The following is a 27,848-nucleotide window of genomic DNA, read 5'->3' on the forward strand; positions in this document are numbered from 1 at the left end:
GAAAACTGTCATATTTTTTTCTCCATTTACAATATTTACCAAATATTAGAATATAAAAAATATCAAGTACCAAAGCCATGACCTTAATTGACACTGAGGGAGCACCATAGTGGAATGCATCTTCCCCAAAATTAGTTTTCAATAAATATCAATAAATATGTTTTCATTGTCAGATTATTTATCAAATCAAAATATGTCTTACAGAAATGTTACTAAAAGTAATACATTTCAAAAAAGCATTTCAAATGTCACAATAATAATAATAATAATAAGAATATATTCAATAATAATAATATATTGTATTTTATTTCAATAAAATTTAAAAAAGATAATTTCTTACTTTTCTTGACCCAGAAAAGACGTGTTCCACCTATTTTCCCTGTTTGCCATTTATATATTCATAAGTTGACTAGAAAACTGAAAGAAAATTAAAAAATGTTAGTATGCATCAGATTTGCTTTGCCTTGCAACACATTACACATTGCAACTACAAAAATATTAATAATCGATTTTATTTTTATTTTTGTCCCTGTTACATTGTTTTAGCTTACTGCATTGCACCAAATTGATTATTTTCAAGAGTTTTGTGCTGCTGAGAATTTTTTTTTTAATGGAAATATTTTTAAAATGTTATTTTTGTTTTAAAAAAAAGATTACCATTATTTTTTCCTCATAAACTCATAGAGCGGCTCAACTCAAGATCTTTTCTCAGAATCACCTCAGTCCAGAGCAGACGGTCAAAGTCAGGAAATACATTCTGAAAATTTAATTTGGAGGCCCTTTTGTATTTGCTCAATGCTTTTAGTGAAATGAGGAGCAGCCAGCTGCAGCTAAATCAAACCTAAAGTAGTTTGAAGCACTCTCTGCATCTCTCTCCCACAGAGCGTGTGCTACGGACTGATGCTTGCTGATGGCTTCACAAAAGGGGGCTGCAATTGTTATTTTTGGCATTTGTGATGATAATGTGATGACGTTCATTTAATTTACCATGTTTGTTCTGCTTCTTTCTAAAACAACAGAAGGTCTTGCACATCTGTTTATGAACTGTTTATGTTCTCCCTCTGAATACTTACAGCATTGTCTGTATAATTAGTGGGGATAGATAGCTTTTTTCCTTTTGGTGCTCACTAATAACAGTATGCTGTAACAGATGGTTTGTGTATTCATTGACAGGGTTTGCAGAATTTTTTATCCCTAAAATATAAAGGCAGTTATATATTATCATGAACACCTATTTATGGTCTCCCCTATGCAGTTATATCAGATTCCACTATTCTGGGAAGACTTGCACTAGATTTTGGAGTGAAATTTTTGCCCATTCATCCAGTACAGCATTTGTGAGGTCAGGCACTGATGTTGGATGAGAAGGCCTGACTTGCAGTCTTTGTTTCAGTTCATCCTAAAGGTGTTGGATGGGGTTGAAGTCAGGACTCTGTGTGAGCAAGTCAAGTTCTTCCACGCCAAACTCATCCAACCATGTCTTTATGGACCTTGGGGGGCAGTCGTGGCCTAATGGATAGAGAGTTGGACTTGTAACCCGAAAGGTCGCGGGTTCGAGTCTCAGGTCCGGCGGGGATTGTAGGGGGGGTGAATGTCCAGCGCTCTCTCCACCCTCAATACCACGACTGAGGTGAGACCCTTGAGCAAGGCACCGATCCCCCAACTGCTCCCCGGGCGCCGCAGCATTGGCTGCCCACTGCTCCGGGTGTGTGTTCACGGTGTGTGTGTTCACTACTGTGTGTGTGCACTTGGATGGGTTAAATGCAGAGCACAAATTCCGAGTATGGGTCACCATACTTGGCCACACACGTCTCTTCACTTCACTTCACTTTGTGCACTGGGTCACAGTCACGCTGGAATTAGAAAAGGGCTTTCCACAAACTGTTCCCACAAAGTTGAAAGCATAGCATCGTCCAAAATGTCTTGGTGTGCTGAAGCATTAAGATTTCCCTTCACTAGAAGTAAGAGGCCCAGACCAACCCTTGAAAAACAACCCCATGCTGTTATCTAGGGCCTTATAATTTCCGCAATGCAGAAAGTGTGGATGAAATCATGGAATTTTCTGTATACAGCGGAATGTAATGGAATTTGCCAAATTGTGGATGAATAAATCAAAAGTAGGTAAGTATACTTAAATCAAAACAAGATGCAGTCTAGTGTCTGTGAATATTAAGCCACAAAATTTAAATATGAATCCTGCATGTTCTGCGTGTCTCTGTGTGAATGAATGGCGCAGATGCACAATTTTTGTTTACCACACACATACTGAATCGCTCGTAGTGTTTTCAGCCTCTGCCGCCTCAATATATGAGTACATAAACACAAACATTGTCTAGAACTGCTCTTATGACTTCAAGAGCATTTCACTGTTTGAGTAAAACTATCATCATATCATATCCAAACAGAAACCTAAAGATTCACAGCAACCCGTTAAAATAAAGTTCGATTTAACTTGAAGAAACCGTGAAAGAAATATTACTTAAAGGGGGCATCGTATGCTAAATTAACTTTTACATGTTGTTTGAACATAAATGTGTGTTGACAGTGTGTATACACAACTACCCTATAATGATAAAAATCCACCCAGTGTTTTTTTGTTTTTTTTAAAATCCCGATAAATCCAAACCCCTTTCTCATATCAAGCCGTTCACAGATTCTTGGCAGAATGAGGTATATATATATATATACATATATATATTTTTTTATGAATCTTTGCAAATTGCTTTTCCTAATAATGTGCTAGTTAGAAAGTTGCACGATGAATGTGGCTAAAGTTAAGAGTCTCTCAGAGAGGGGTGGGGTGAGCAGAGCTCATTAGCATTTAAAGGAACATGCAACAAAATGGCTTGCTGTAAACAGCTGATTTTGACAAGGTAAAAAGGGTGTTGTTTTACACTACCATTGATAAATTTTAACCAAAGTATGTTATAGACTTTTCATCAAGATCCTAAAGATTCATATCAACTTGTGGAAAATGGGCATCCAAAGACCCATTTAATGATTCTACTACTACTAATAATTACAATTAAAAATATATTTTTTAAAGGAATGTTTACCAGAAAAAAATATTTACCAGAATTTATTTAGCAGAAAATAAAACATATTTCATATGGCTTTATAAATATAATTTTTGTTAAACTTTAAATAAATAGTTTCTTTAATAGATTACATGATTTCAATTAATTAGACAAATAAAAATCATTTTAAACCATTTTAACCATTAAAACAGAGTCTAGAAAAATTTAAATGGGAAATAACAGAATCCACAGAAAAATAACAGAAAAACTGAAAAAATAAAAATAAATAAAATGAATTTCATAGGGCCCTAATTATCACTCCTCCACCAAACTTTTCAGTCTGCACAATCTAGTTAGGCAGGCAACGTTCTCCACCAAACCCACCAACTTATCAAACCCAGACTCGTGCATCAGACTGCTGAATAGAAAAGTGATCATCACTCAACAGAACAGGTTTCCACTGCTCCAGAGTCCAGTAACTGTGTGCTTTAGACACTCCACCCAGTACTTGGCATTGCACTTGGAGATATGAGGCTTGCATTCAGCTGCTTGCCCATTCCATGAAGCTCCCACTAGGTTTTGTGCTGATATTAATGCCAGTGAAAGTCTGGAGCTCTTCAGGTGGAATCAGCAGAGTGTCAGTGACTTTTACACACCATGTGCCTCAGCACTCGGTTCTTTGCTGAGTTTCTGCTGTTCGTAAACACTTCCACTTTCCAATAAAACCATTTACAGTTGACCAAGTACTATCTAGCATCCTATCACAGTACCACGTTTGAATTCATTGAGGTAGGAAAAGAGTGAAAAAGAGACAGGCAGTACTTGTCCATGTACAATAAACAAAGATTCCTACTGCATATTAATGGATATCAGAAACAAGGTACATTTGGTTGCATTTTATTACATGATTTCACTAAAACAATGAGTGAGGTGAAGCACAGTGAATATATCAAGTCAAGTCACCTTTATTTATATAGCGCTTTTAACAATGTAAATTGTGTCAAAGCAACTGCACAATATCAAAAAGGAAAATAGTGTGTCAATAATGCAAAATGAAAAGATAAAAAAAAAAGATTTTCAGTTAAAGGCATTTCATTATTGAATTCAGTGATGTCATCATCCAGCTCAGTTCAGTTTAAATAGTGTCTTTGCAATCAGGTCGACGATATCGCTGGAAATGAAGTGTCCCCAACTAAGCAAGCCAGAGGCGACAGCGGCAAGGAACCAAAACTCCATCGGTGACAGAATGGAGAAAAAAACCTTGGGAGAAACCGGGCTCAGTCGGGGGGCTAGTTCTCCTCTGGCCAAACGAACCAGCAGTTCAATTCCAACTGCAGCAAAGTCAGATTGTAAGGGCTCAACTGGTTCCAGTGGTCTTTCCCGATGGCTGTCTAAGGGGCGGGGTCCTCACTGGGGATCTGTCTCTGGTGCTCAACTCGGTGTCCTGGTCTCCGCTGACGTTCAGGGCTGTAGAGGTCGTCTCTGGGTGCTGATCCACCATCTGATCTGGATATGGACTGGATCTGGTGACTGCAGTGACCATCTGGGCTGGATACGGACCGGATCGAGTGGCTACGGTGACTGGGGATATGTCCCCGGGGCTCATCCAGGTGTCCGGCCTCCGCCGACGATCAGGGCCACATACATCATCTCCCGGCGCCGATCCACCATCTGATCCGGACACGGACTGAGAAACAGAATAGAAACAGACAAATATTAGCGTAGATGCCATTTTTCTTATGATGTAACGAGTACATCATGTGTTATGGGGAGTGTTCCCGGTTCCGGTTGATCTAATTAATGCAGCCTAACAATCCTTTAACGGATTTGAATGATAGAAGTGTATTAGTGTGTTATGTGTAAACCAGGTTAAATAAATGTGTCTTTAATCTAGATTTAGACAGAGTGTCTGCCTACCGAACAGTATTAGGTAGATTGTTCCAGAGTTTGGGTGCTCAATAGGAAAAGGATCTGCCGCCCGCAGTCAATTTTGATATTCTATGTATTATCAAATGGCCAGAGTTTTGAGAACGCAGCAGACGTGGAGGACTATAATGTGATAAGAGCTCGCTCAAGTACTGCTCTCTTTAAGGTGCGAGTGTGCTCATTATACCACGGAGTCGGACTGTTTTCTTTGATCTTCCTTAAGCGTAAAGGAGCAACCGTATCTAAAGTGCTAGAAAAGAGAGAGTCCATAGTTTCTGTTACATCATCAAGTTTTTCTGCGCTGTTGTATATGCTGAGGAACTGCGATAAATCAGGAAGATTACTTACAAAGCAGTCTTTTGTGGTAGAGATGATGGTTCTACCATACTTGTAACAAGGTGTAGAATACACAAGACTAGATAATGATCTGAGATATCATCGCTTTGCTGCAGAATTTCAACACCACTAACATCAATTCCATGTGACAATATTAAATCTAGAATATGATTTTGACAATGAGTAGGTCCGGAAACGTGTTGTCTAACCCCAATAGAGTTCAGAATGTCTATGAATGCTGATCCTAATGCATCTTTTTCATTATCGGCATGGATATTAAAATTGCCAACTATTAAGACTTTATCTGCAGCCAGCACTAACTCAGATAGAAAATCAGCAAATTCTTTAATAAAGTCTGTATGGTTTATTAAACCTTTATCAATTGTTTCTCTGTATTGTAAACATTTTTTATTTGTTGAACATCAATTAAATTGTTACTCTTAATTTGGTTAGGATGTGTTCTGTATTTTCTAGTTGGGGGAACAGACACAGTCTCTATAGTGTGGTATCTGGGTGAAGGAGTCTCTATGTGCTGTGAATTAACTGACTTCTGTGACATAAGGTGGCTAGCAGACGGTCGGTTTAGCCAGTCTGTCTGCTTCCTGACCTGGGCCCCAGTTAGTCAAGTTTTCAACAGGTCAGGTCTGCCCCAAAAACTCGTCCAATTGTCTATAAAGTCTATGCTATTCTGCGGGCACCACTTAGACATCCAGCCATTGAGTGACGACAGTCTGCTATGAATCTCATCGCCACGGTAAGCAGGGAGCAGACCAGAGCATATTACAGTGTCTGACATCGTACTTGCAAGTTCACACACCTCTTTAACATTATTTTTAGTGATCTCCGACTGGCGAAGTCGAACATCATTAGCGCCGACGGATAACAATCTTACTGAATTTACGTTTAGCATTAGCCAGCACTTTTAAATTTGCCAAGATGTCAGGCGCTCTGGTTCCCGGTAAACATTGGACTATGGTGGCTGGCGTCTCTATTTTCACGTTCCGTACAATAGAATCGTCAATAACCAGAGAACTTTCATCAGGTTTCTCAGTTGGTGCGTCATTGAGTGGGGAGAACCTGTTTGATGTTCTGATCGGAATGGAAGAGCGGTGTTTTGACTCGCGACTAGGCCGCCTTACAGTCACCCAGCTGCCCTGCTGCACGGGCTCAACCGGAACCAAACAATCTACAGGACTCCCTGAGCTAGTCGCATCCAAAGCAGTATCTACAGCCCTCACATTCTTACTATCCTCAACTAAAGTTTGGATGCGTGTCTCTAATTCTGAAACCTTCTCTGTCAGCCTAACTATTTCCCTGCATTTATCGCATGTGAATCCCTCATCGCCGACAGAGAGAGATAAACTATACATGTGACATGAAGTGCAAACAACAATAGCAGGAGAAGAAGCCATTACTCACCGTGACTGATGAATGATACCAACTTAACTTACCACTTACCACTGTTGTTTGATGAACTCGTGAAAAATGGAGCGAGAGAGAAATGAAAACGGAGCGAGAAAAAATAAAATAATAGGCGCAATAGAAACGCGAATGGAAACGTGAGTAACAAACGCACGGTTTTAAAAAGGGAACGATCAAATTAGTTAGATTAGTTTGATAGATAATACCAGAAATATGGTGGGAATTAAGTTATATATTATAACTTTAAACAACAGAGAGTGAAAGTAAGGTCAAGATTCAATAAAAATGCAGAGCTACAAACGCAAACCTCTCAGCAGCACAACAGACAGGGACAGACTGAAGCAATCGATCCAAGATTCTTTTTCACATTTTTATTCTTTATCACCTCTAAAAGGTCCAGCCACTGCCAGAAGACAAGTGCAATGCTTGATGTAATAAATTGAAAGGTTTAGTACACTTGTCAATGAAGGAAGAATAACTAAATAAATAAAAAATTGGGCTGGAGCATAAATGGATGGTTCAAATCAGAGGTGCTTTAAAGACATAATGGCATTGACAGTGCAGACATTTAAATTACAGATCACAAAACCAAGACATCAATAGCATTTCAATGGGCTGATTTGTTCCAAAACTAAAACACAGTTTTCCTCTAAGAAATTCTAAGACATGCTCGTCAGTTCCTTCTTGTTCCAACAACATGCATTAAATGAATGAAGTTTCAATGTCTTTCTGAATTTGTTAAAACAACAACAACACTAAAACCTTGCAGACATGAAATCTCAGCAGAGCCAGTATTTATGGGTAAAACAAAGCAGGTCTGTGTTGCTGTAAATGTAATAAAACACTAACAAAGGCTATTTTAGGATCATTGTCTGAGGAAAGAGGAAAAGTCTGTTTTCTTCACATGTTATGCAAAGTAAATTCATATTCATTATACAATCAATTTTTCATTTATAATGTAATAATAAATAAATAATAAATAAATGTAATTAAAAATGCAAATAACTCCAATTAAGTATTTATAATTATTTCAATAATTTGTTGGATTTATTCTATTAATCCAATCTGGAGGCATCCAGTGACTACTGTGAAAGGGCAGTTGGCATCCAGGGAAGACTGGAGGACAACCAGGAGAGACTGGATGACTGTAGGAAAGTCTGCAAATTTGGAAGAAGGGCCAAATCAGACGGACTTCTTGGTAATGACTGGAACGGACACAGGTAACGATTTTAAGATTTTGAGAAGATGCAGGTGTGGATGGGAGAAGGTGACCACCTTCAGAGGTTTAAGGATTCACCAGGGAAAGAAGAAGTGTCAAGTGGGGGCCAGCAGCAACATTGCTCTGCAACTGCAGGTCAGACAAGAGGAGCCCAAAGCCAGGTTGCTAACCACAGTGCTGAGGGTTCCAACGTTGCTGAGGGAAGGCAGGTAGAGGACACAGGAGGGTCCTTGGTTGACACGTATTCCTCTGAGGGTGGCACAGGAGAAAACACCCTTAGGAAATCAACATCAACAAACCCCAGCAACCAGGAGCCAGGCCAGAGGACAGAGAGGAAAGAACCTGGGAGGAGTAAGCTAATCAAATGGGCGAAAGCAAATGAGGTGGTAGTGTGGCAGCAGCTCGATAAGGACCTCAGCCTCATCCTAGAGCACTCACTGCGTGGCCAGGTGGAAGCCAAGCTGAATTGCATTGGAGACATCCTGTACGAGGAGTGCAGAAGCAGGTTCGGAGTAGTGGCTGAGAAGCAGAAGGGCTCAAAGCAGAAGAGGAGGAGGGAGAGAAAGATCGAGCAACTGGTGAAGAGGCGATGCCAGCTTCGAAAGCAGTGGAGGAAGGCAAGTTAAGAGGAGAGGGAGGGCCTGAAGCCACTGTGGAAGGAGGTGAAGAAGAACCTAGCCAGCCTTCGGAGGGCAGAGCGCATCCGCAAACGCAGAAGGTGGAAGGAGAAGGAGAAGGAGAGAAGCAACTTCTTCAAAAACCCTTCAAGCATGCGAGACAACTACTGGAGGATAAGAGAAACGGGAAGCTGGAGATCACACAATTACAGCTGGAGAGTTTCATCAGGGAGCAGTACAGTGACCCAGCGAAGTCAACTCCGCTGGGATCACCAGGTTATGTTCCTCGTCCAGCCCCCCCAAACTCAGTGAGGTAGCAGAGGTTATATGGAAAGCGAGGGCAGCCTCAGCTCCAGGCCCCAACGGGATATCTTATAAGCTGTACAAATACTGCCCAGGGGTCCAGAGATATCTGTGGAACCTCCTAAGAGTGGCCTGGAAGAACCAAGTCATCCTGTCAGAGTGGCCACGAGCCGTTACAGTGTTCGTTCCGAAGGAAACAAACTCTACCACCATTAGCCAGTTCAGGCGCATCGCACTCCTAAATGTTGAAGGCAAGATTTTCTTCTCCATCCTGGCCAAGAGGTTGACCACCTTCCTCATAAGCAATGGGTACATCGACACTAGCTGCCAGAAGGCAGGCGTGCCAGGCTTCCCAGGGTGCGTGGAACACTCTGCAATCATATGGGAGCAGATCCAGAGAGCAAAAAGAGAGAGAGGTGACCTGCATGTGGTGTGGCTGGATCTTGCCAACGCATACGGGTCTGTCCCCCACCAACTCATCGAGTATGCCTTGGACTTCTTCTACGTCCCTGTCTGCATTTGTGCCCTGGTAGCCAAGTACTTTGAGGACTTCAAGATGTGTTGCACCCATCAGGACTTCACGACAGGCTGGCAACAGCTGGAAGTAGGCATTGCTATGGGATGCTCGATCTCTCCCATCCTGTTTGTTACAGCCTTCGAGGTTATCCTGATGGGGGCAAGGGCGATGGTCGGAGGTATGAAACTACCATCAGGTCAAAGGCTACCACCATTGAGAGGCTATATGGACGATATTACCACCATTCTCCAGACAGCAGCATGTACAACAAGACTTCTGAAGAGGATTGACGAGCTTGTGGGGTGGGCGAGGATGAAGATCAAACCCGCCAAATCACGCAGCCTGTCCCTCAGGAAAGGGGTTAGAAGCGACCATACCATCTTTGTCGCAGGCGGCGAAGAAATCCCATTGCTGGCAAATCAACCCGTCCGTAGCCTGGGTCGTACTTATACAGCAGACCTCTCTGATAGGGAGATGGGGGAAACAGTGAGGAAGCAGCTCGCAGATGGCCTGGCCAGGATCAATCAGAGCCAGCTCCCCGGCAAGTATAAAGTATGGAGTTACCAGTTCATACTGTACCCAAGGGTGATGTGGCCTCTGAAGATGAGCGAAGTCCCCTCCTCGGTGGCAGACAAGATGGATGGGCTAGCAAACTCATTCATCAGGAAGTGGCTGGGTCTGCCGAGATGCCTATCAGACGTAGGACTCTTCGGCAGGAACACACAACAGCTGCCACTGTGATCCATTGGCCTGGGATATAAGCAGGAGAAGGCTCGGATGGTGCTAGATCTTAGGGAATCCACTGACCAACTGGTGAGAGCAGCTGGCCCTAACATACAAACTGGGAGGAAGCGGAAAGCCCAGGAAGAGGTCGAAATGGCAATTAGCAGGCCGAAACATCATGAAATAGTCGGCAGAGTTCAGCAGAGTTCCCTTTTCTGGTCAAAGGCCTCCAAGTAAGAGCGGAGAGCCATGGTGGTGGCAGCAGTGATAAGGACCGAGCATGAGCGCCTTAACATCAAGGCGGTGTCTCAGAGCCGGCAGGGAGGTTGGATGTCATGGGAAGGTGTCACAGACAGGCATTTGTCATGGTCTGATCTGTGGAAGATCCCCCAAGCCAGGCTCAGCTTCCTGATTAGATCCACCTATGACACCTTACCTTGTCCCAGAAACCTCCACCAGTGGTTTAGCACTGAAGAACTCTGTCCCCTTTACAGTACCAGAAATGCAATCAGCCTGTTTTTCCAAGTCCAGGGGCAAATATTAAAAAAGTCAATTTCCTGCACTGGTATGGATCCATTTAGACATGAAAAGACTGCCTAAATAACTTTTAAAATGGCCAAACACAGACAGTTTTGTTTATATGTGCTGTTTAGAGGAGGGTTACACGGAATATATTTTGCCACAAAAAAGTGTGCATTTTTTATTATTGTCATAATTTATTATTCAATTTAATTTATTAATTTATTAATAAATATATTTTTACAATATTATATAAAATTGTTCATGTATATTTTAATATATAATGCAAAATATATTTCTATTTTTTATTTAATTTAATGTATTAATTTATTTATCAAATTGTTATTCAAACCACAGAACATGTTGAGAAAACGCTATAATAGCATCTTTAAAAAAAGTCTTTCCAAGACATTGAACACATGGAAGTACTGATAATTAATCTGAGGAAAAACAAACAATAGAAAAGCAAATAATAAAATTAAATTTAGGTAACACTTTAGTATAGGGACCAATTCTCAATTCTAAACTTAACAACTACCTTAACTATTAATAAGCAGCAAGATAGGAGTTTATTGAGGCAAAAGTTGTAGATAATGGTTTGTTAATAGTGAGAATTGGACCTTAAAATAAAACCAAGTGTGACCAAACGTTATGTAATATTTTATTATTTATGTAATCAAATTTAAAATAAAAATAATAATATATATATATATATATATATATATATATATATATATATATATATATATTTTTTTTTTTATATAAAATGCCTTCTGCGCACGACAGTCAGCGGAAGTGAGAAAAAAAGTGTTTATTATGTTTGAAATATGGAGTTTTTCTTACACAAACTCATGGATTCTCTACAGGAGGCCTTTATTCACGCCCCAGAGCCGTGTAAGGCATGTTTTATTACGGATGCACACGCTTTATTTGACGTATTTTGGACTGTTGAACAGAAACACCTGACAACTGCGATGATACCGCTTAGAAGAGCCAGGACAATTTTTTATATAACTCCAATTGGATTTGTCTGAAAGGAGAAAGTCATATACACATAGGATGGCTTGAGGGTGAGTAAATAACAGGCTAATTTTCCTTTTTGGGTGAACTAACCCTTTAACAACCCAATCGCGAGGCTTTCAGTTCTCTCAGGCCGAATGAATGGACTGTTATCAAAGCTGTGAGTGAAAGCAGATATGAGTTTCTTTAGCCTCTATTCTCAATCGTTAGAATAGCCCATGGACTGAAAGGACTGGCATAATAGCGTTTATCAAAGTGGACAATAACAGCTGTTTTGGCGCTGCAGATAGTGAAAGATTGGTGATTGTGCATGTTTAGACGGGATCAACAGAAGCTGAATTGGGAAGCACTGTGTGGTCTGAATCACATTAAGAGTGATCTCCGAATCTCTGAGCTTGAATTGAGCTGATTCAAACTCACCCCAACTTCCACGTGATCCGAGCCTTTGTCGTCCTGCTTGTGGAGAATCTCGAAGTAGTATCGTCTGGAGGCCATGAGACTGGAGAGGAAAGAACAGACATGAAATCTTAATGCATTTCATTTGTAAGTCCTGGATTTTTATTACTGCATTATCATATCATATTGTAACTCATAATTTCCTATATTGCAACATCATAGCATATCTGATTAAAGCAATAAAGTGGATTATTACTTTCCGACAATAGCAATAACAGCAATACGATAAAAAGGAAGAATGCTTAATAAAGTTACATTAATTAATACTAATAATTGGAAAATAGTTATTTTGCCAAGTGATATGTGTCTAACTTTCAGCTGTTTATAGTTGCAGAGCAACACAAAAACGATTAAATATTAATATAGAATTTGTGGCCACACGTATGAATGCATTTCACAATACCTTCAAACTCAGAATCACAGCCAGAACTGTAATATTTTGCATTGTTTTGTCTATATATATATATATATATATATATATATATATATATATATATATATATATATATAACTGTATTGCTCTACTGAATTATGTACTATGGGACATGAAATGTTGTAATATATCGACACTAACATATCATATAATATAATATCATATCATATGCAATTTGCATTATTCTGTATAATATATTATATCAAATAAATAACACATTTTGTGCTGTATTATATCAAATATTGTCCCACATATCACATTTTTGAGTCATGTACTTACAAAATGTCAAAAATATTATATTATATTATATTCATTGCTGTGAAATGATTAATCACAATTAATCGCATCCAAAAATAAACAAATTGTTTATATAATATATGTGTGTGTACTGTGTATATTTATTATGTATACTGTATACAAATACGCACACATACAGTATATATTTTGAAAATATTTACATGTATATATTTATATTCATATAATTTATATATAAATATTTTTAATCTATAAACATAACATGTTTTTCTTAAATATATACATGCATGTGTGCGTATTTATATATACATAATAAATATACACAGTACACACTCATTATGTACACAAACACTTTTGGATGCGATTAATCGTTGCCCATCACTAAATATATAATATATGATATGATATGATGATATATGATATGATATTATTAAATAATATAGTGGGTTCTCTACATTTCGCTCACATTTCAAATAAAAATCGATTAATTATAAATACCTGTATTTCTCTATTGAATTATGCAATATGGTATCATATCATATATCATTATCATATCATATATCATATCATATCATCATATGAAATTTGCATTATATCGTATCATATTATATTTTATCAAATAAATTACACTTATTGTGCTGTACTATATCAAACATTATATCACAGATTTTTTGTATAATACATTTATAAAATATCAACCATTACAGAGCTTGTGAAAAGTTTGGTAACATGATTTTTTTATGTTTTTAAAGAAGTTTCTTATGCTCACGAAGTATGAACAGCTAAAACAAGCAAACAAACAAACAAACAAAAAAGAGTAACACTAATATTGTGAAATATTATTACAATTTAAAATAAGTGTTTTCTATTGTAATATATGTTAAAATGTAATTTATTCTCATGATCAAAGCTGAATTTTCAGCATCAATACTCCAGTCTTCAGTGTCACATGATTCTTCAGAAATCATACTAATATACTGATTTGCTGCTAAGTTATTATTGGTGCTCAGTTATTAATAATGGTTCTTATTATTATCAATGTTAAAAACGTAATATTTGTGGAAATATTTTTCAAGATTCTCTGATAAATATAAATGTTCAAAAGACAGCATTTATTTTAAAAATAGAAAACTAGAATTATAAATTATAAAAGTTTTTACTGTCATATTTGATTGTGTCCGTGCTTAATAAAAAATGTCTTTAAAAAACCTATGTGCGTTAGTATTTATGTTATGTCATAATGTATGATATGTTGGTTCAGAAGGATATTGGAGTTTGAAGGCACTGTGTCGGTGGTGTATGAGTGAATGTTTGCTCTCTGCTGTGACTCTAATCTCCTCAAATGGGCCACATCTGCTGTTAGAGCAGTGCAATTACAGCCCTGCTTGATTTCACACCTTATTACACCTCCAAATGTGACACATCACCGACATCACTCACCGCTCATGTCATTCACTCACAACTCAACAGTATTTAACACAGCACAGATCTTCAGGGTGATGCTCCACCTTATCTCTACATGCACTTATTTTATTTTATTTTTTATTTTTTGGAGCCCTACAAATTTAAGAGATGATATTTGCAACATGAGGTTCCCGATGAGTAAATTTTCTCATGCATATTCATGAGCGCTGCCAATGCATATGACATAATTCAGCTCAGATGCTCACACAAATTTCTTGTTTGCTCCAGTGGGCCAGTGAAATACTGGAACAGATGTGGAAAAGAGATAAAGAACTGACAAATTGAAAAGCAAGAGAATTTGCATTATAATTCAAGAGAATACTATATAATATAATATAATATAATATAATATAATATAATATAATATAATATAATAATGCAAACACCTAAAACCCTCTGCTAGTTATATGAATCCATGTACAAAAATTTATTGTTTATAACAAATAAATAAATATTAAAATTTAGAAAATTGTAGAGAGAACCCACTATATTATTTAATAATATAATACAATATAATATAATGATATAATATAAACACCTAAAACTCTCAGCTAGTTATATGAATCCATGTACAAAAATGTATTATTTATCAAATAAATAAATAAATATGAAAATTTAGCAAACTGTAGAGAGTACCCGCTATATTATTTAATAATATAATATAATACAATGAAGCATACTATCATAAATGTATAAATAATAGAGCATATACATAAACAAGATTTAGATTAAAATGATCCTTACATATTTATATAATTAATAATATATAATATGTTAAAGGGATAGTTCATCCCAAAATGACTAACCCTTTAATAAATAATAAATAATTATAAAAACCTTACAACAACTTCACCTGATAAGACATTGCAATGGCTCTCTGAGATGTGGTTGGTATGTTATGATGTTATGACTCGCACTAGGGGGTCTCGTCCCCTCATACATCAAACACTGCAGTAATGTACTGTAAAATTACTGATAGAAAGAAAACCATCGTTTAAAACGAGAAAGAATTTAAGAGCTGGTAAGACAAAACAGAGGAACCGATAAAATGTGAGAGTGAGTGAAGGAGGAAAAACAGGAAGTGTGAGAGAGACTGCAGTAAAAGTAGAAAATTGAGGCTCTCAGCAGGAGAAGAACGTGAGTGGGCCGAGAGCTCTCCGATTGAGAATTATGCTCAGAGAAGGGTGTCGGTGACAGTGCAATTTCCTCGACTTCACACCGACTGATTCGCTCTGCCCGTTTCGTATTCCACACTACAATCAATCACAGCAGGTGTGCCGGCATCCTGCCAAAACAACCAGGACCTTCAGAAGATCTGTGGACTTCTGCTCTCTTCTCATAGCGAGCTACCACCTAGGCTACATTTTTAGGCACCACTGTCGAAAAGGTTGTTTTAAATTATAAAATGTCTAAGGCCATATTTGTCATAAATCTTTCATGAAGATGGAAACACAAGAATACTTGGGCGAACAGTGACATTTTTCCTCCAAGATTCCAAAATGAGTAACAGGAAGTAGAATAGACTTCTAGTGTTGTTCTAAAATGAGGAGTCCTCAAAGTTTTTCTTATATTATTATTATTATCAAATATAAATTCATGTCCCAGTCATATTTCTTGGTTAAGTAAACATTACTTACACTATCAGAAAAACAAAAAACAAGCACACAATATAACATTAACAATCAATATTCTATCTATTTGCCAAGTATGAATCTCATCAAGTTAAGTGTTTTTAAGCTTTTTTCATTTATTCCAAAATAATACCAAGGCAGTAACAATTTAAACAATATATTTTATTTGTGAACTTATGCTCAGCTATTCTTTTTAATAGTTAACTTTTTTTTTTTAATGTTTAAGATCATCAGTCATCAAAGCTTGGTAAATATTGGTCACAGATGCTGAGATTTACTTTAATACGCAGTACAAACTCTCAAATATCATGTTTTCAAGCCATTTTAAGTCTTATTTTGATGTAACAGTGGTTTTATCTAAGTGTGTGAGTTGTTTAATTACCTTTTTATTAGTATTCCCATTAACACCATTATATTGTTCATTCAGACTGATTGGAGCATTGCCTCCTCTAACGTGACGCTCACTTCAGGGGTCTGTTAAATCTCAATGGGCTCAGGGGAGGCGAGAGAGACGCTGTAACTTTACATGCTGGTGTCGCTGTTGGACAGTGTTTCTTTAGATAAATGAGTGATTTATACACTTTTTAATGTTATATTTTGTATTACTGGCGTTGTTTTATTTTTGTACTAGGATATTTTTTTTCTCATCCAATATTTTGAGTAGGCACTGCCTTCCTTGCCTCAGTGGAAACGCCCCTGGCGTTTTTTGTAGCTTAGTAGTGTACTGAGCTGTTAGGTTAGCATCTTGCTAGCATCACACTGACTAAACAAACCATAACACGTCATATCTCATGGCAGAGTTTAATATGTTTTCACTAAAATTACATTTTGGAGATCTTATAAGTGATAGGATTTTTGAGACGATGCTAGGGAGTTAGCTAACATTAAGCTAGGCTACATACTTGACATTGCTTAAAATCTGAGTGAAATGGATTATTGAAAAACAAAAAATGTAGGACTGAACTTGAGTCTATCTAAAGCTGCTTTTCCACTGTTGGGCCGAACGGTTTCCATTCCAGTTATTTTTCCACTTAAACCTGGCACAGGAAGCACAATTAGGAAGCGTTCTCGGTCCATAATTGTGCTAGCAGAATGCGTGTAGTGACGTCGCCACTCAGGATCGGACACTTGTCTGTTGTCTGGCTACTAGTTTCTCTCTGTTGGACGCTACTTGACCAAAATAAACAGAAATATCTGATCATCCTCCATAATGCTGTTGCTATTTAAATCTCAAACTGTATGTAAACATTTGCGTTACCAAGGCAAAAACATTCTGGATCTGCACGGAATGGAACGGTTAAGTAATAATAAGGTTTGGCCTTATGTTGGAAAAGCAGCGTAATAGGGGTTGATTGAAATGCGAGCTTGGGGTCGAGTGTATGAATGTGGCGATGTTTATGTAGATGAAATGATTGGAGAAGTCCGGCATAAGAAACCAGAGAGTCTGGCGTTTCATTGGAAGATCAAGATAAAAATGATGAGATAAAAAAAAAAAAATAATAATAATAATAATAAAATTAAATTAAATCATAAAAATGAAATGTATACATGATTCATTCACAATAAAATAATTAAGGTGCATTTAGAAAACATTCATGCTGTTCAACAATTTCATGCTGACTTTGTGCTATATTAGAACCTAAAAGATATTTGTATCTTTTCAAAAAAGCAATGCCATACAGATTATTATGTTTGGTTACACTTTACTTTAAGGTGTCCTCGTTACAGTGTAATTATACATTTAAGTACTGAGTAATATTAATCAACTATATATACTTACTATTGTCAGCCTTGTGTCTTGTTTCCCGCCTCCTGTGTCCATATTTGGTTTGTTTCCTGTCCTTATTAAGTGTGATTATCAGTTAATTCTTGTCCAGCTGTGTTTGTCTAATTATCTATGATTATCCTATGTATTTATAGTCCTGTCTGTTCAGTTAGTTTTCATCTAGTCTACTCGTTACTCCTGGTGTTCCTGTGTGTCTGCCCTGCCTTGTCTACATTAAAGACAGCTATTTTGAGTTATATCCTTGTCTCCGTGTTCCTCCCCGCTGTGTGCACCGTGACAACTATATGGTTGGGGTTAGGATTAGGGTTTGTCTTAGGGTTACTTGCATGTAATTATGCATAATTAATTGTTATTATAATAGCAAATACATGTAACGTGTAACAAGGACACCTTAAAATAAAGTGTTACCTTTTTTTTATATATAGTTCTCCATTATAACTTATATATTTACATGTATATTACATTATATCTTTATTATCTTTACATGTGTTTACAAGATGTTAGGATGGAAGATTTGTGATGTGATTTCAGACAGTAATCAAATGATATGGAGCCCTGCAGACAAAAATATATGCATTGTTGCCACAAATTAAGAATTTGTTTCCACGACTTAAATAGCTCCCACGTTTTAGTTAAATCATGGCCACAAATTAATAATTAGCTTCCTTCTTTTAGTAAACTGTGGCCACATTAATAGTTTAGTTAACTAAAATATTTTGAAGAATGTCAGTAACCAAGCTGTTAACGGTAGCCATTTATTCTCCAGTATTTTGTTCAATTCTATGGAAGTCAATGGCTACCGTCAACTGTTTGGTTTCTAACATTCTTTAAAATACCTTCTTTTGTGTTCAGCAGAAAAGAGAAACTCATACAGGTTTGGAATGAGTGAATGAACATGAGGATGAGTAAATGATGACAGAATTTTCATTTTTAGGTGAATTATGCTATGTGAAATATGTTGTGGGAATTTATTGTTAATTCATGGCCACAATATATATTTTTTCCCTTTGAATTTGACTGTTAAAAAGTGAAAGTATTAGTATTAGTGCAAGTGTTTTTACCGCCATTTTTATTTGATTACGTCATTCACAATTCTTCATAGGATGGCAGTTCATTGGCTTATAAAAGAAAAGGGAGTTTTCTCTGAATCAGCATGCAGGTCTGTCTCAGAGGAGTGTGCGCGTGTGTGTGTGTGTGTGTGCTCATTCACACATCCAGAGATGATGAATAGAACCACAGTCAGTCTAAGAGAGAGTGAGCGAGTGATAGAGAGGACAAGCTCCTAATTGTCTGACTAATTGCAAACTCTGACTCAGTCTCTCAGTAAGTGTGTTGAGTCGAGCCCAGACATAAAGATGAATGTGAGGAAGAATCTAACAACCTCATTACCGTCACACTCTGTGCCAACAAGATCTGTCACAAGCCATTTTACTTTATTTTGCACAGAAACAAACAGCAAAATGATTATCCGGTTCCATAACAATTGAAAATATACGATACGGCACTTGAGCAAAACACTCAAACTTCAGATTCTTCACAAATAGAGCGGGCCAGTGCTTTTGTCAATAATTCAGATGGTCTGACGGGTGCATCGCCTTCCTTTGCAGTATATCAAAAAATAACCAGGAAAACATGCAGTGTCTCTACTGACAGCAGAGTCAGATGGAAATGCTTTACACTGAAGTCTGACTTCATAAGAGTAGACAGTGTTTTTAATTTAAAGTCAACATAAAATACAAACCATTTTACTTCTATAATACATTGCATGTAATACAATTCTAGAAAAGGTAAGTATCACCACAACTATGTCCCTTCTTAGAGGAAAATGGTATCAGTGGGGATTTCCAGTCAGGATTTAGACCGTATCATAGTACTGAGACTGCTCTCATTAGAGTTACAAATGACCTGCTATTTTCATTCGATCATGGTTATGTCTCTTTATTAGTGCTACTGGATCACACATCACACACAAACACACACACACACACACACACACACACACACACACACACACACACATATATATATATATACAGTCATGGCCAAAAGTATTGTAAATATTGTAAATAAACCCTTAGTAAATAAGATCAAAGAAGGCTGTGAAAATTAATCTGCATTGTTTATCCTTTTGATCTTTTATTTAAAAATTCACAAACATCTAAGCTTTCATTGGATAATAAGAATTTTAAATATCATTATGAAATAAATGTTTTTCAAAAATTCATGTTGGACACAATTATTGGCACCCCTAGAAATTCTTATGAGTAAAACATCTCTGAAGTATATTCCCATTCATATTCACAATTTTGAGCACTCCAGGGTGATTATGAACATGAAATTATCCAGCCATGGCTTCCTGTTTCACAGAAATATAAATAGGAGGGAAAACAAAGCCCAAATTCCCTTAATCTTCCATCACAATGAGAAAAACCAAAGAATATATTTCTGATGTGCAGCAAAAGATAATTGAGCTTCACAAATTAGCGAAGTGGCTTTAAGAAATGAGCTAGAGTAGTAAAATTCGAATTTCCACCATCAGGGCAATAATTAAGAATTTCCAATCAACATAAAATGTTATGAATCTGCCTGGAAGAGGACATGTGTCTATATCGTCCTAATGCACGGTGAGGAGGAGAGTTTGAGTGGCTAAAGAATTTCAAAAAATAGTTGAATCTCGGAGTCAGAAAACCTTTTAAAAAATTGTCAAACAGCAACTACATCACCACATGTTGTTTTGGGAGGGTTTCAAGAAAAATTCTCCAAGCTCATCCAAAAACAAACTCCAGCATATTCAGTTGTCAGACACGACTGGAACTTCAAATGGGACTGGCTTCTATGGTCAGATGAAACTAAAAAAATTAGCTTTTTAGCAGCAAACACTCAAGATGGGTTTGGTGAACACAGGGATAAAAAGTACCCCATGTGTACAATTAATATACTGTGTATTTTTGATGTTGTGGGCCTATATTTCTGCTGGAGGTCCTGGACATCTTGTTTAGACACGTGGCATCATAGATTCGATCAAATACCAACAGATACAAAATCAATAAGTGACTGACTCTGTTAGAAATCTTATAATGGGCCATGTTTGGATCTTCCAACCATACAATAATCCAAACACAAACCTGTAAAAACAACACAAAAATGGTTCACTGAGCAAAAAACCAAGCTTCTGCTGGCCATTCCAGTCCTCTGACTGAACCCTGTAGAAAATGAGTGAGGTGAACTGAAGAGAAGAAGCACCAACATGGAGCTGTGAATCTAAAGGATCTGGAGTGATTCTGGATGAAGGAATGGTCTCTGATCTCTTGTCAGGTGTTCTCTAACCTCATCAGGCATTATAGGAGAAGATTTAGAGCTGTTAAACTGGCAAATGGAGGTTTCAAAAAGTATTGAATAAAAGGGTGACGTTAATTGTGGCCAATGTGTATTAGAGAAAAACATTTATTTCATAATGATATTTCCTCCCAATTTTAAATTCTTGTTATCCAATGAAAGGTTAGATTTTTGTGATTTTTTTTTAAATAAAAGATCAAAAGGATTAACAATGCGGATTAATTTTCACAGCCTTCTTTGATCATATTTACGAAGGGTGTCATTGTTTTTGGCCATGACATGCCTTTTAAAATGTTTACTTTGCCTTAAAAAAACCTCAAAATATATAATATTTTGAGATTTTTTCTGCATGTTGGTTGTACCACGTGATTTTGACTTTGATTTTGCAAGAAAATCTTAAGAAATAATAATGAAAATGATGACAAACTACATCATATGTTTTCAAGAATTAATTTATTTTAATTAAACTTTTTTCCCCACAATATAATATCAGGACAATTGTATCATCCCCACATTTCTGGCTGTATGCCCTCAAAAAAAAAAAAAAAAAGATAATAAAAATTATTATAATAATAATAATAATGAATTTAAATTCAGAATTTTTTCATAAATTAATAGATACAGATTGGTGACATCAGATCAAAGAAAGATTTTGACAAAAATTGTGAAATAAATATTTACTTTAAAAAAAACAAAACAATGTATGCCAATTAATTAACATCACAAGCAAATGGAATCCATTTTTATTTCATATTGACTTCAAAGAGAATGAAAATGAGGACAAATTGAGTGGCAGCTTAATATGGGCTTAATTTGAGACTCTGTTATTTGAAACAGCATTGCAAAAATTGACCGTTTTTGATTCATAAAGTGATCTGGCAGAACTGTACGACAACATTAGACCTACGTATGCTTCATCTGAAGATGGTCTAAGGAAAATCGAACTTGAATTGAAATCCAGGCAATTTTATAGACTGACTTGCTTAGACTGAAGTGTTGACACCCTTGACTTTGACTTCATCGCACTAATGAACTCAACAAACTGTCGGGCAGTGGCGGTATCATTAAGATTCACACAGTTTCAGCTCTGTGTGTTTGTAGCGTAGAGTATTAGTGTGAAGTGCGAGGTTTCTGGGATCTCAGCCACTTCACAGCAGACGTCAGACTGATGTCTCCAGCGAGAGCAAGAGTTCAGAATCCAACGAGCATCAGCTACCATCAATTAACTGCATTACTGTTTAATCTTAAAGATAGATAAGTGACAGTGTAGGCTCTCTGTGATATTCTGGACTCTAGATATGGCTCAGAGCCCTCTTTCATTGTAAGTCTATGGGTTTGTGTCTGTTTTATCATTTCCAATTTTTTTTTTTTTTTACAATTATGCATGTAATTTTATTAATAATATAATAACTTGTGTGTGTATAATTTAAAGTTAATAATAAAATTAAACAGAAAAATTGATAAGCTGATGGAAGCAAACTAAAACTCATCAACGGAATAAAAAATATGGTTTCAAAAATCTGTCATATTTTTATTATTGCTATTTTTTTATTATTTTTTTTTATTATGCAAACAAACATGTTATTTACAGGTGACATTTTTATTTTAAGTGAATCAGAAACAGTTGGAACAGTGTAATCATCCTGATTCACTAACAAATGACTCTTGAAATTGTTATTTTTTGTGATTCAGAAAGATTCAATTGGGACTAGTGTAGTCCTGATTCACAAATACATGACTCTTGTGAAATGGCTCTTTATAGTAAATCAGAAACAAAGAGTGGGACTAGTGTAGTCCTGATTCACTAACAAATGACTCTTAAACAGTTCTTTTTAGTGAATCAGAGACATACAGTTGGACCAGTGTAGTCCTGATTCACAAATAAAAGAAAACTTTTTAATGAGTCAGATACATAAACTGTAATCAGTGCAGTCCAGATTCACTAACAAATTACTCTTATGAGCCTTTTTAGTGAATCAGAAATATACATTTGGGACCATCAATTTCGCAATTCATATTTTTTTATCTATTTTTTTAATGAATCAGAAACATACAGGTGGACCACTTTAATCCTGATTCACTAACAAATGACTCTTATGAAACAGTTCTTTTTAGTGAATCAGAAACATACAGCATGACCAGTGTAGTGCTGATTCACTAACAAATTACTTAGTTATTTTTAGTGAATCAAAAACATGCAGCATAGCCAGAGAAGTGTGATTCATGTAAAAATTAATCTTGTATGTCAGTTCTTTTAGTCAGTAAATTTTCAAAATGCAGTGTAAGCAGTGTAGACTGATTCATGAATGATTCTTATTAGCCGGTTATTTAAACAAATTGTTTAAAAATAATCAAAATACTGTATAGCGTGCATAACTCAATGACAACGACTCAATCAATTTTAATCATTTTAATATAACTGAGAGTTTATGAATCAGATTCAAATTAAATCTGAAGGTCTGTAATGATACCCATCACTACAAGTCATAAACTGAAGTGGCAGGATTTTCAGGCGCAAATGACACAGCACTTTTGTGGAAATGCCAGGAGCCTCACTAAAAACCCTTGGATATGCTGGGCTCTCTATCACTCAGAAACAGATCTGTCGTATCAAGGGGTGAGTCACATCCAGTGGAATCCATCTCTATATCCTCCCTCCGGTCTTTGCCTTTCCACAGGCATTAGGGCCACCTGGTCTTCCCACACACCATTTGTCCTCCGTTCACATCATTATCCAATCACATAAGCAGCACTAATCTAATGGAAAGCCCATCAGAGACTTCATGATTTAGATCTCTTGTTCGTCAGCCATTTGATGAAAGTGTATACGTTTCCCACAAAAGTACTTTGAGAGATGATCCACTTTGATGGAATATGAGGACACAGAGGAAATAATGGCATGAGTTCTTCTCTGTGAGAAAAAAAGGTTGCCAGGTATTCTATACATATACTCTGTATATTAGTGCTGTCACATGATAAAAAATAATAATAACTAATTAAATCACAATTTTTTTCTGAAATTCACTGCAATTAATCCCACCTAACATTACAGCTTTTAAAAGTTGCAGTTCGTAAGTTTTGCCTCTTTGTCACCATCTCTGTTTGAAAACCTGCAATTGCAGTTATTTTCGCAATTATCTTTATTACGTGGGATGAAGCAACGGCTTCAGTGTGGATGTTTTGAGGAGTCTGTGTGGCTGTCACCAGTATCCACCGGTGTGGATACTGTACTTAGGGAATAACAGATTCTAGCTACGTCTTGGAAGTATGACAGATGAAAAGTATTTTCATCTGAACACATAAGTAACAAGCCTGCCACATTTGTTCTGACCAACTGAGGAAAAAGCATTACACTAAATCACGCTACCAATGGTGATTAAATCTAACAATCGGTTAGCTCATATTACATCAAACCGTGCAAATTATTATTATTGTTATATTTTGTTCAAATTGTTTCGCTGGCTGGTTCTGGAGGGCTTTGACTGAGTGGGTGGCGGAGGAGTGAATTGTAGCTAGGGAGTGAAGCTTGTTCCTCAAAACAGGATTTCATACGTGAAGCGCATCGAATGGAAAGTTGTATTAAGCTCTCTAGACCACAGACATCATCATAGGCGGCCAGCTGCAACCGAAGTTTGGGTTCCAACCCCTGACGATAAGCCATCAATAGAGATCGCTCGTTCCATCCACTAGGTTGCTGTTAAGGTGCGAAACTGGAGAGCATAATCGTTAATAGACAGAGAACCTTGACGTAAATGATACAATTTCTCACTTACGGATGTGTCATAGGCGGGCCTGCCAAAAACTTAATGAAAATAATTTATAAAATCGAAGGATTGAGTGGCTGGGCCTCCCTGAGTCCAGAAGGTTTCTGCCCATTGCAAGGCTTTTCCCTTTAAGAGAGTAATGATAAACGTGATCCTTGCCTTTTCAGTGGGGTACAAGAGCGGTTGCATTTCGATGACAAGGGAACATTGCAATAAGAAGCCATTGCACTCCTCCGCCACACCAGAGAAGGGCGCTGGTTTGGCCATGGGACTGGAGATCACGGTGGTTGAAGAACTGATGGAACTGTTTACGGAAGTGGCAGGAGGTGCTGGTGGTGGAGTCGGTGTGAGAGCCCGTCGGAGCACATCCACGAGCTCTTGGAATGGATCTGGGGCACTCATATTCTGTCTGTCGGTCTTCTGTTATAGAAGAGGGACTCAGACAGCGTGACGTATCGTTAACAGGTATTTATTGACAGACGTTGAGCATATGGAGTGAAACAGGTAAGTAGAGATTCTTGGATTCTTAGGAGGTCAGGAGGAATGTTAACTTGGATTTCCTTTCTCGACAGAAGACGCGGAACAGGAGTTGATCACACACCTCACCAATACGGTGGCCAAGGACGAGACTCGGGAGCTGACAGACTTGGGATCGCTGGAAGACCCACTTGGGATGAAACACAGCAGGTAAGTAGACAAGACGGTAAGTATCTGGCATAGAGATAGATTGCAATGGTAGTTCTCTTCGTAGGAACGAGACCGGACACTGGAGTGTTGTGAGGTGTTTGTATTTGAGGAGTGAGTGATGATTGCCAATGATGATGTGCAGGTGATTAGAATTCAGGTGAGGGAGTGCGCTGTGATTGGCTGGTGACAGAGCCTGGCCAATCTCTGACACATGTTCATTTTGACAGCATTTCAGTTTCAGATTTGCAATAGATTACATTTAACTGTTTTATAAAATTATAAACAGAAATAAATGACTATTTATCAACAAATGATTCTTGTTGACATGTTTGAATCAAAAACATACAGTACAGCATAATCTGATTGACAAACAAATGACTCTTATGAGCCGGTCCTTTTTAGTGAGTCTAAAACATACAGTGGAAGTGTAGTCTTGAGTCGCTAACTAATGACTCTTATGAAACACTTTTGTAGTGAAGCAGAAACAAATGATTCTTATGAGCCTGTTCTTTTCGTGAATCAAAAACATTCAGTACATCACAATCAGAGTGGACTGCTTCACAAACAAACATTCACAACAAAACCCATTTGAGCCTGTTCTTTTTATGAATCAAAAACAAACCGCATGTAATTTGATTCACTAAAAGACTTTAATGATCCCGTTCTGAATCAGAAACATACAGTGGAACAAGTGTAGTCTTAAATAGCTAATAATTTTAATGAAATATTTTTTAGTAATTTAGAAACAAATTACTTTTATGACCTTGTTCTTTCTGTGAATAAAAAAAAAACATACAGCATGATCATACAGACAAATGACTCGAATGAACCTGTTCTTTTAGTGAATAAAAAAAAAAAATCAGCACGAGTGTAGTAGTCTGATTCACAAATAAATGACTCTTATGAACCTGCTCTTGTAATGAACCAAAATGCACAACGCAACCATTGTTAGCCTGAGTCTCAAATGACTCGTATGACATTTTTAGACTTTCTTTGAGACATTCTGAACAGTTCAAAGATGAGTCACCGTTTAAATGCCTCTCAGAAAACAAATGTAAGTTTCTCCATGTTGTAATAACAGAATTTGTAGTAAGAACATAGACAAAGTAAATAGATTTTTCTCATCACAGAAACATGTTTCAGTAAACACATCTTGATTCAAATGCAGGTTGGAGTTCTTCAGCATAAAAGTAGGTCCTCAGCTCAATTCAATATAAGCAGGCGAGTGCACTCTGAATGGGTGCCAGCAGAGAAGTCTGTCTTTTTTTGTGTCGGCTAGATGTGCTCTTAGATAAGATACCTTATCTAATCAATGCTTTGTAAGGGTGGAAAAGACAGCTTCTACAGGATGAACAATCCTGCTTAAAAGCAAAGTGCTTAACCTCCGATCAATACCCATCATTCACCTTCTCTTTCTCTATTCCTCAAACTCAATAATGGCATTGATTTATGATCACGGTAATCATGATAAACGGCATTGCGAAAAGTCTTAACTATGCCGACACATTTGTCTTTTTTTACTGATGTTGCTTGATTCGATCTATGCGCTTTAGGACAGGATTGTGTTATTGAAATAATAGCTGTGTTACAAAACACTTCTGAGATTTTATGTCTCGATAAGACATGAAGGTTTATCTAAAGAGTATACTTATGGTGACCTGAGATACCTTCTTCTCTCTAAGTTTTAAGGCAGTATTGCATGGATCATTTACAGAAAATGCAGTCCCAGAATGCACTGCGCTGAGCTCGGTAGAAAAGTCTATTGAAAATGTATATATTTTATTAAAATGCTGTAGAAAAAATAATGACTTATTTTTAACCAGTATTTGTGTACCATGTATTTTTGTTTAGAGTTGTTAGCTTAGCAAAATGCTAAAGACAAGCTCAACTGGATTTAATTGTGGTTCAAGTTTATTCCGCTAGCAAAATACTATTGTTAATGCGAGTATGTAGTTGTTAGCTTAGCAATGCTAAATATAAACTGGAATCAATCATGGTTTGGATTTACCATGCACTTCACAAATGAAACACCTGGTTGTTAGCTTAGCAAAATGCTAAAGCCAAATTAATGGTATGTGCACACCAAAAAGCGATTTTAATTATTTGTGTGAGTAGATTACATTCAAATTCAGTGCAAAGACGCAAATAGACGGGAATTCACACCGGGGGTGCAAATGATGTGATTTGGGCAACGCAATTGCCATGAATGCATGATATATGCCTCAATCGTATCTTCCGCTCGAGTTGAAATTTGCATGATCCATTGTTGCGCAACCAGTCAGCAAAAAAAGCTTATTTACACGTCAGGTTTGACACGTCCAGTAGTATCAGAAAATGGAGGAGAGAATTACACAATGATTTTATTCACGCGAGTGATGTAGAGCGATAACGCAATGAGAATATTCGCTTTGCATTTG

At 37.1% G+C, this 27,848-nt stretch overlaps 1 protein-coding gene across 1 annotated transcript in view; it reads right to left on the reverse strand.

Annotated features, from left to right (window-relative positions):
- Positions 1-27,848, reverse strand: part of LOC306866904 (N-acetyl-beta-glucosaminyl-glycoprotein 4-beta-N-acetylgalactosaminyltransferase 1-like) — a gene marked incomplete at its 5' end in the record, with an annotated part of 174,833 nt that overhangs the window by 25,057 nt on the left and 121,928 nt on the right. The window contains one exon of the mRNA XM_079412335.1: positions 12,040-12,118. Within this exon, the coding sequence (XP_079268461.1) occupies positions 12,040-12,118 (79 nt within the window). The remainder of the gene's footprint in view (positions 1-12,039; positions 12,119-27,848) is intronic.

The sequence above is a fragment of the Barbus barbus genome (genome assembly GCF_936440315.1).
Source record: "Barbus barbus genome assembly, chromosome: 48".
Taxonomy (NCBI): Eukaryota; Metazoa; Chordata; class Actinopteri; order Cypriniformes; family Cyprinidae; genus Barbus; species Barbus barbus.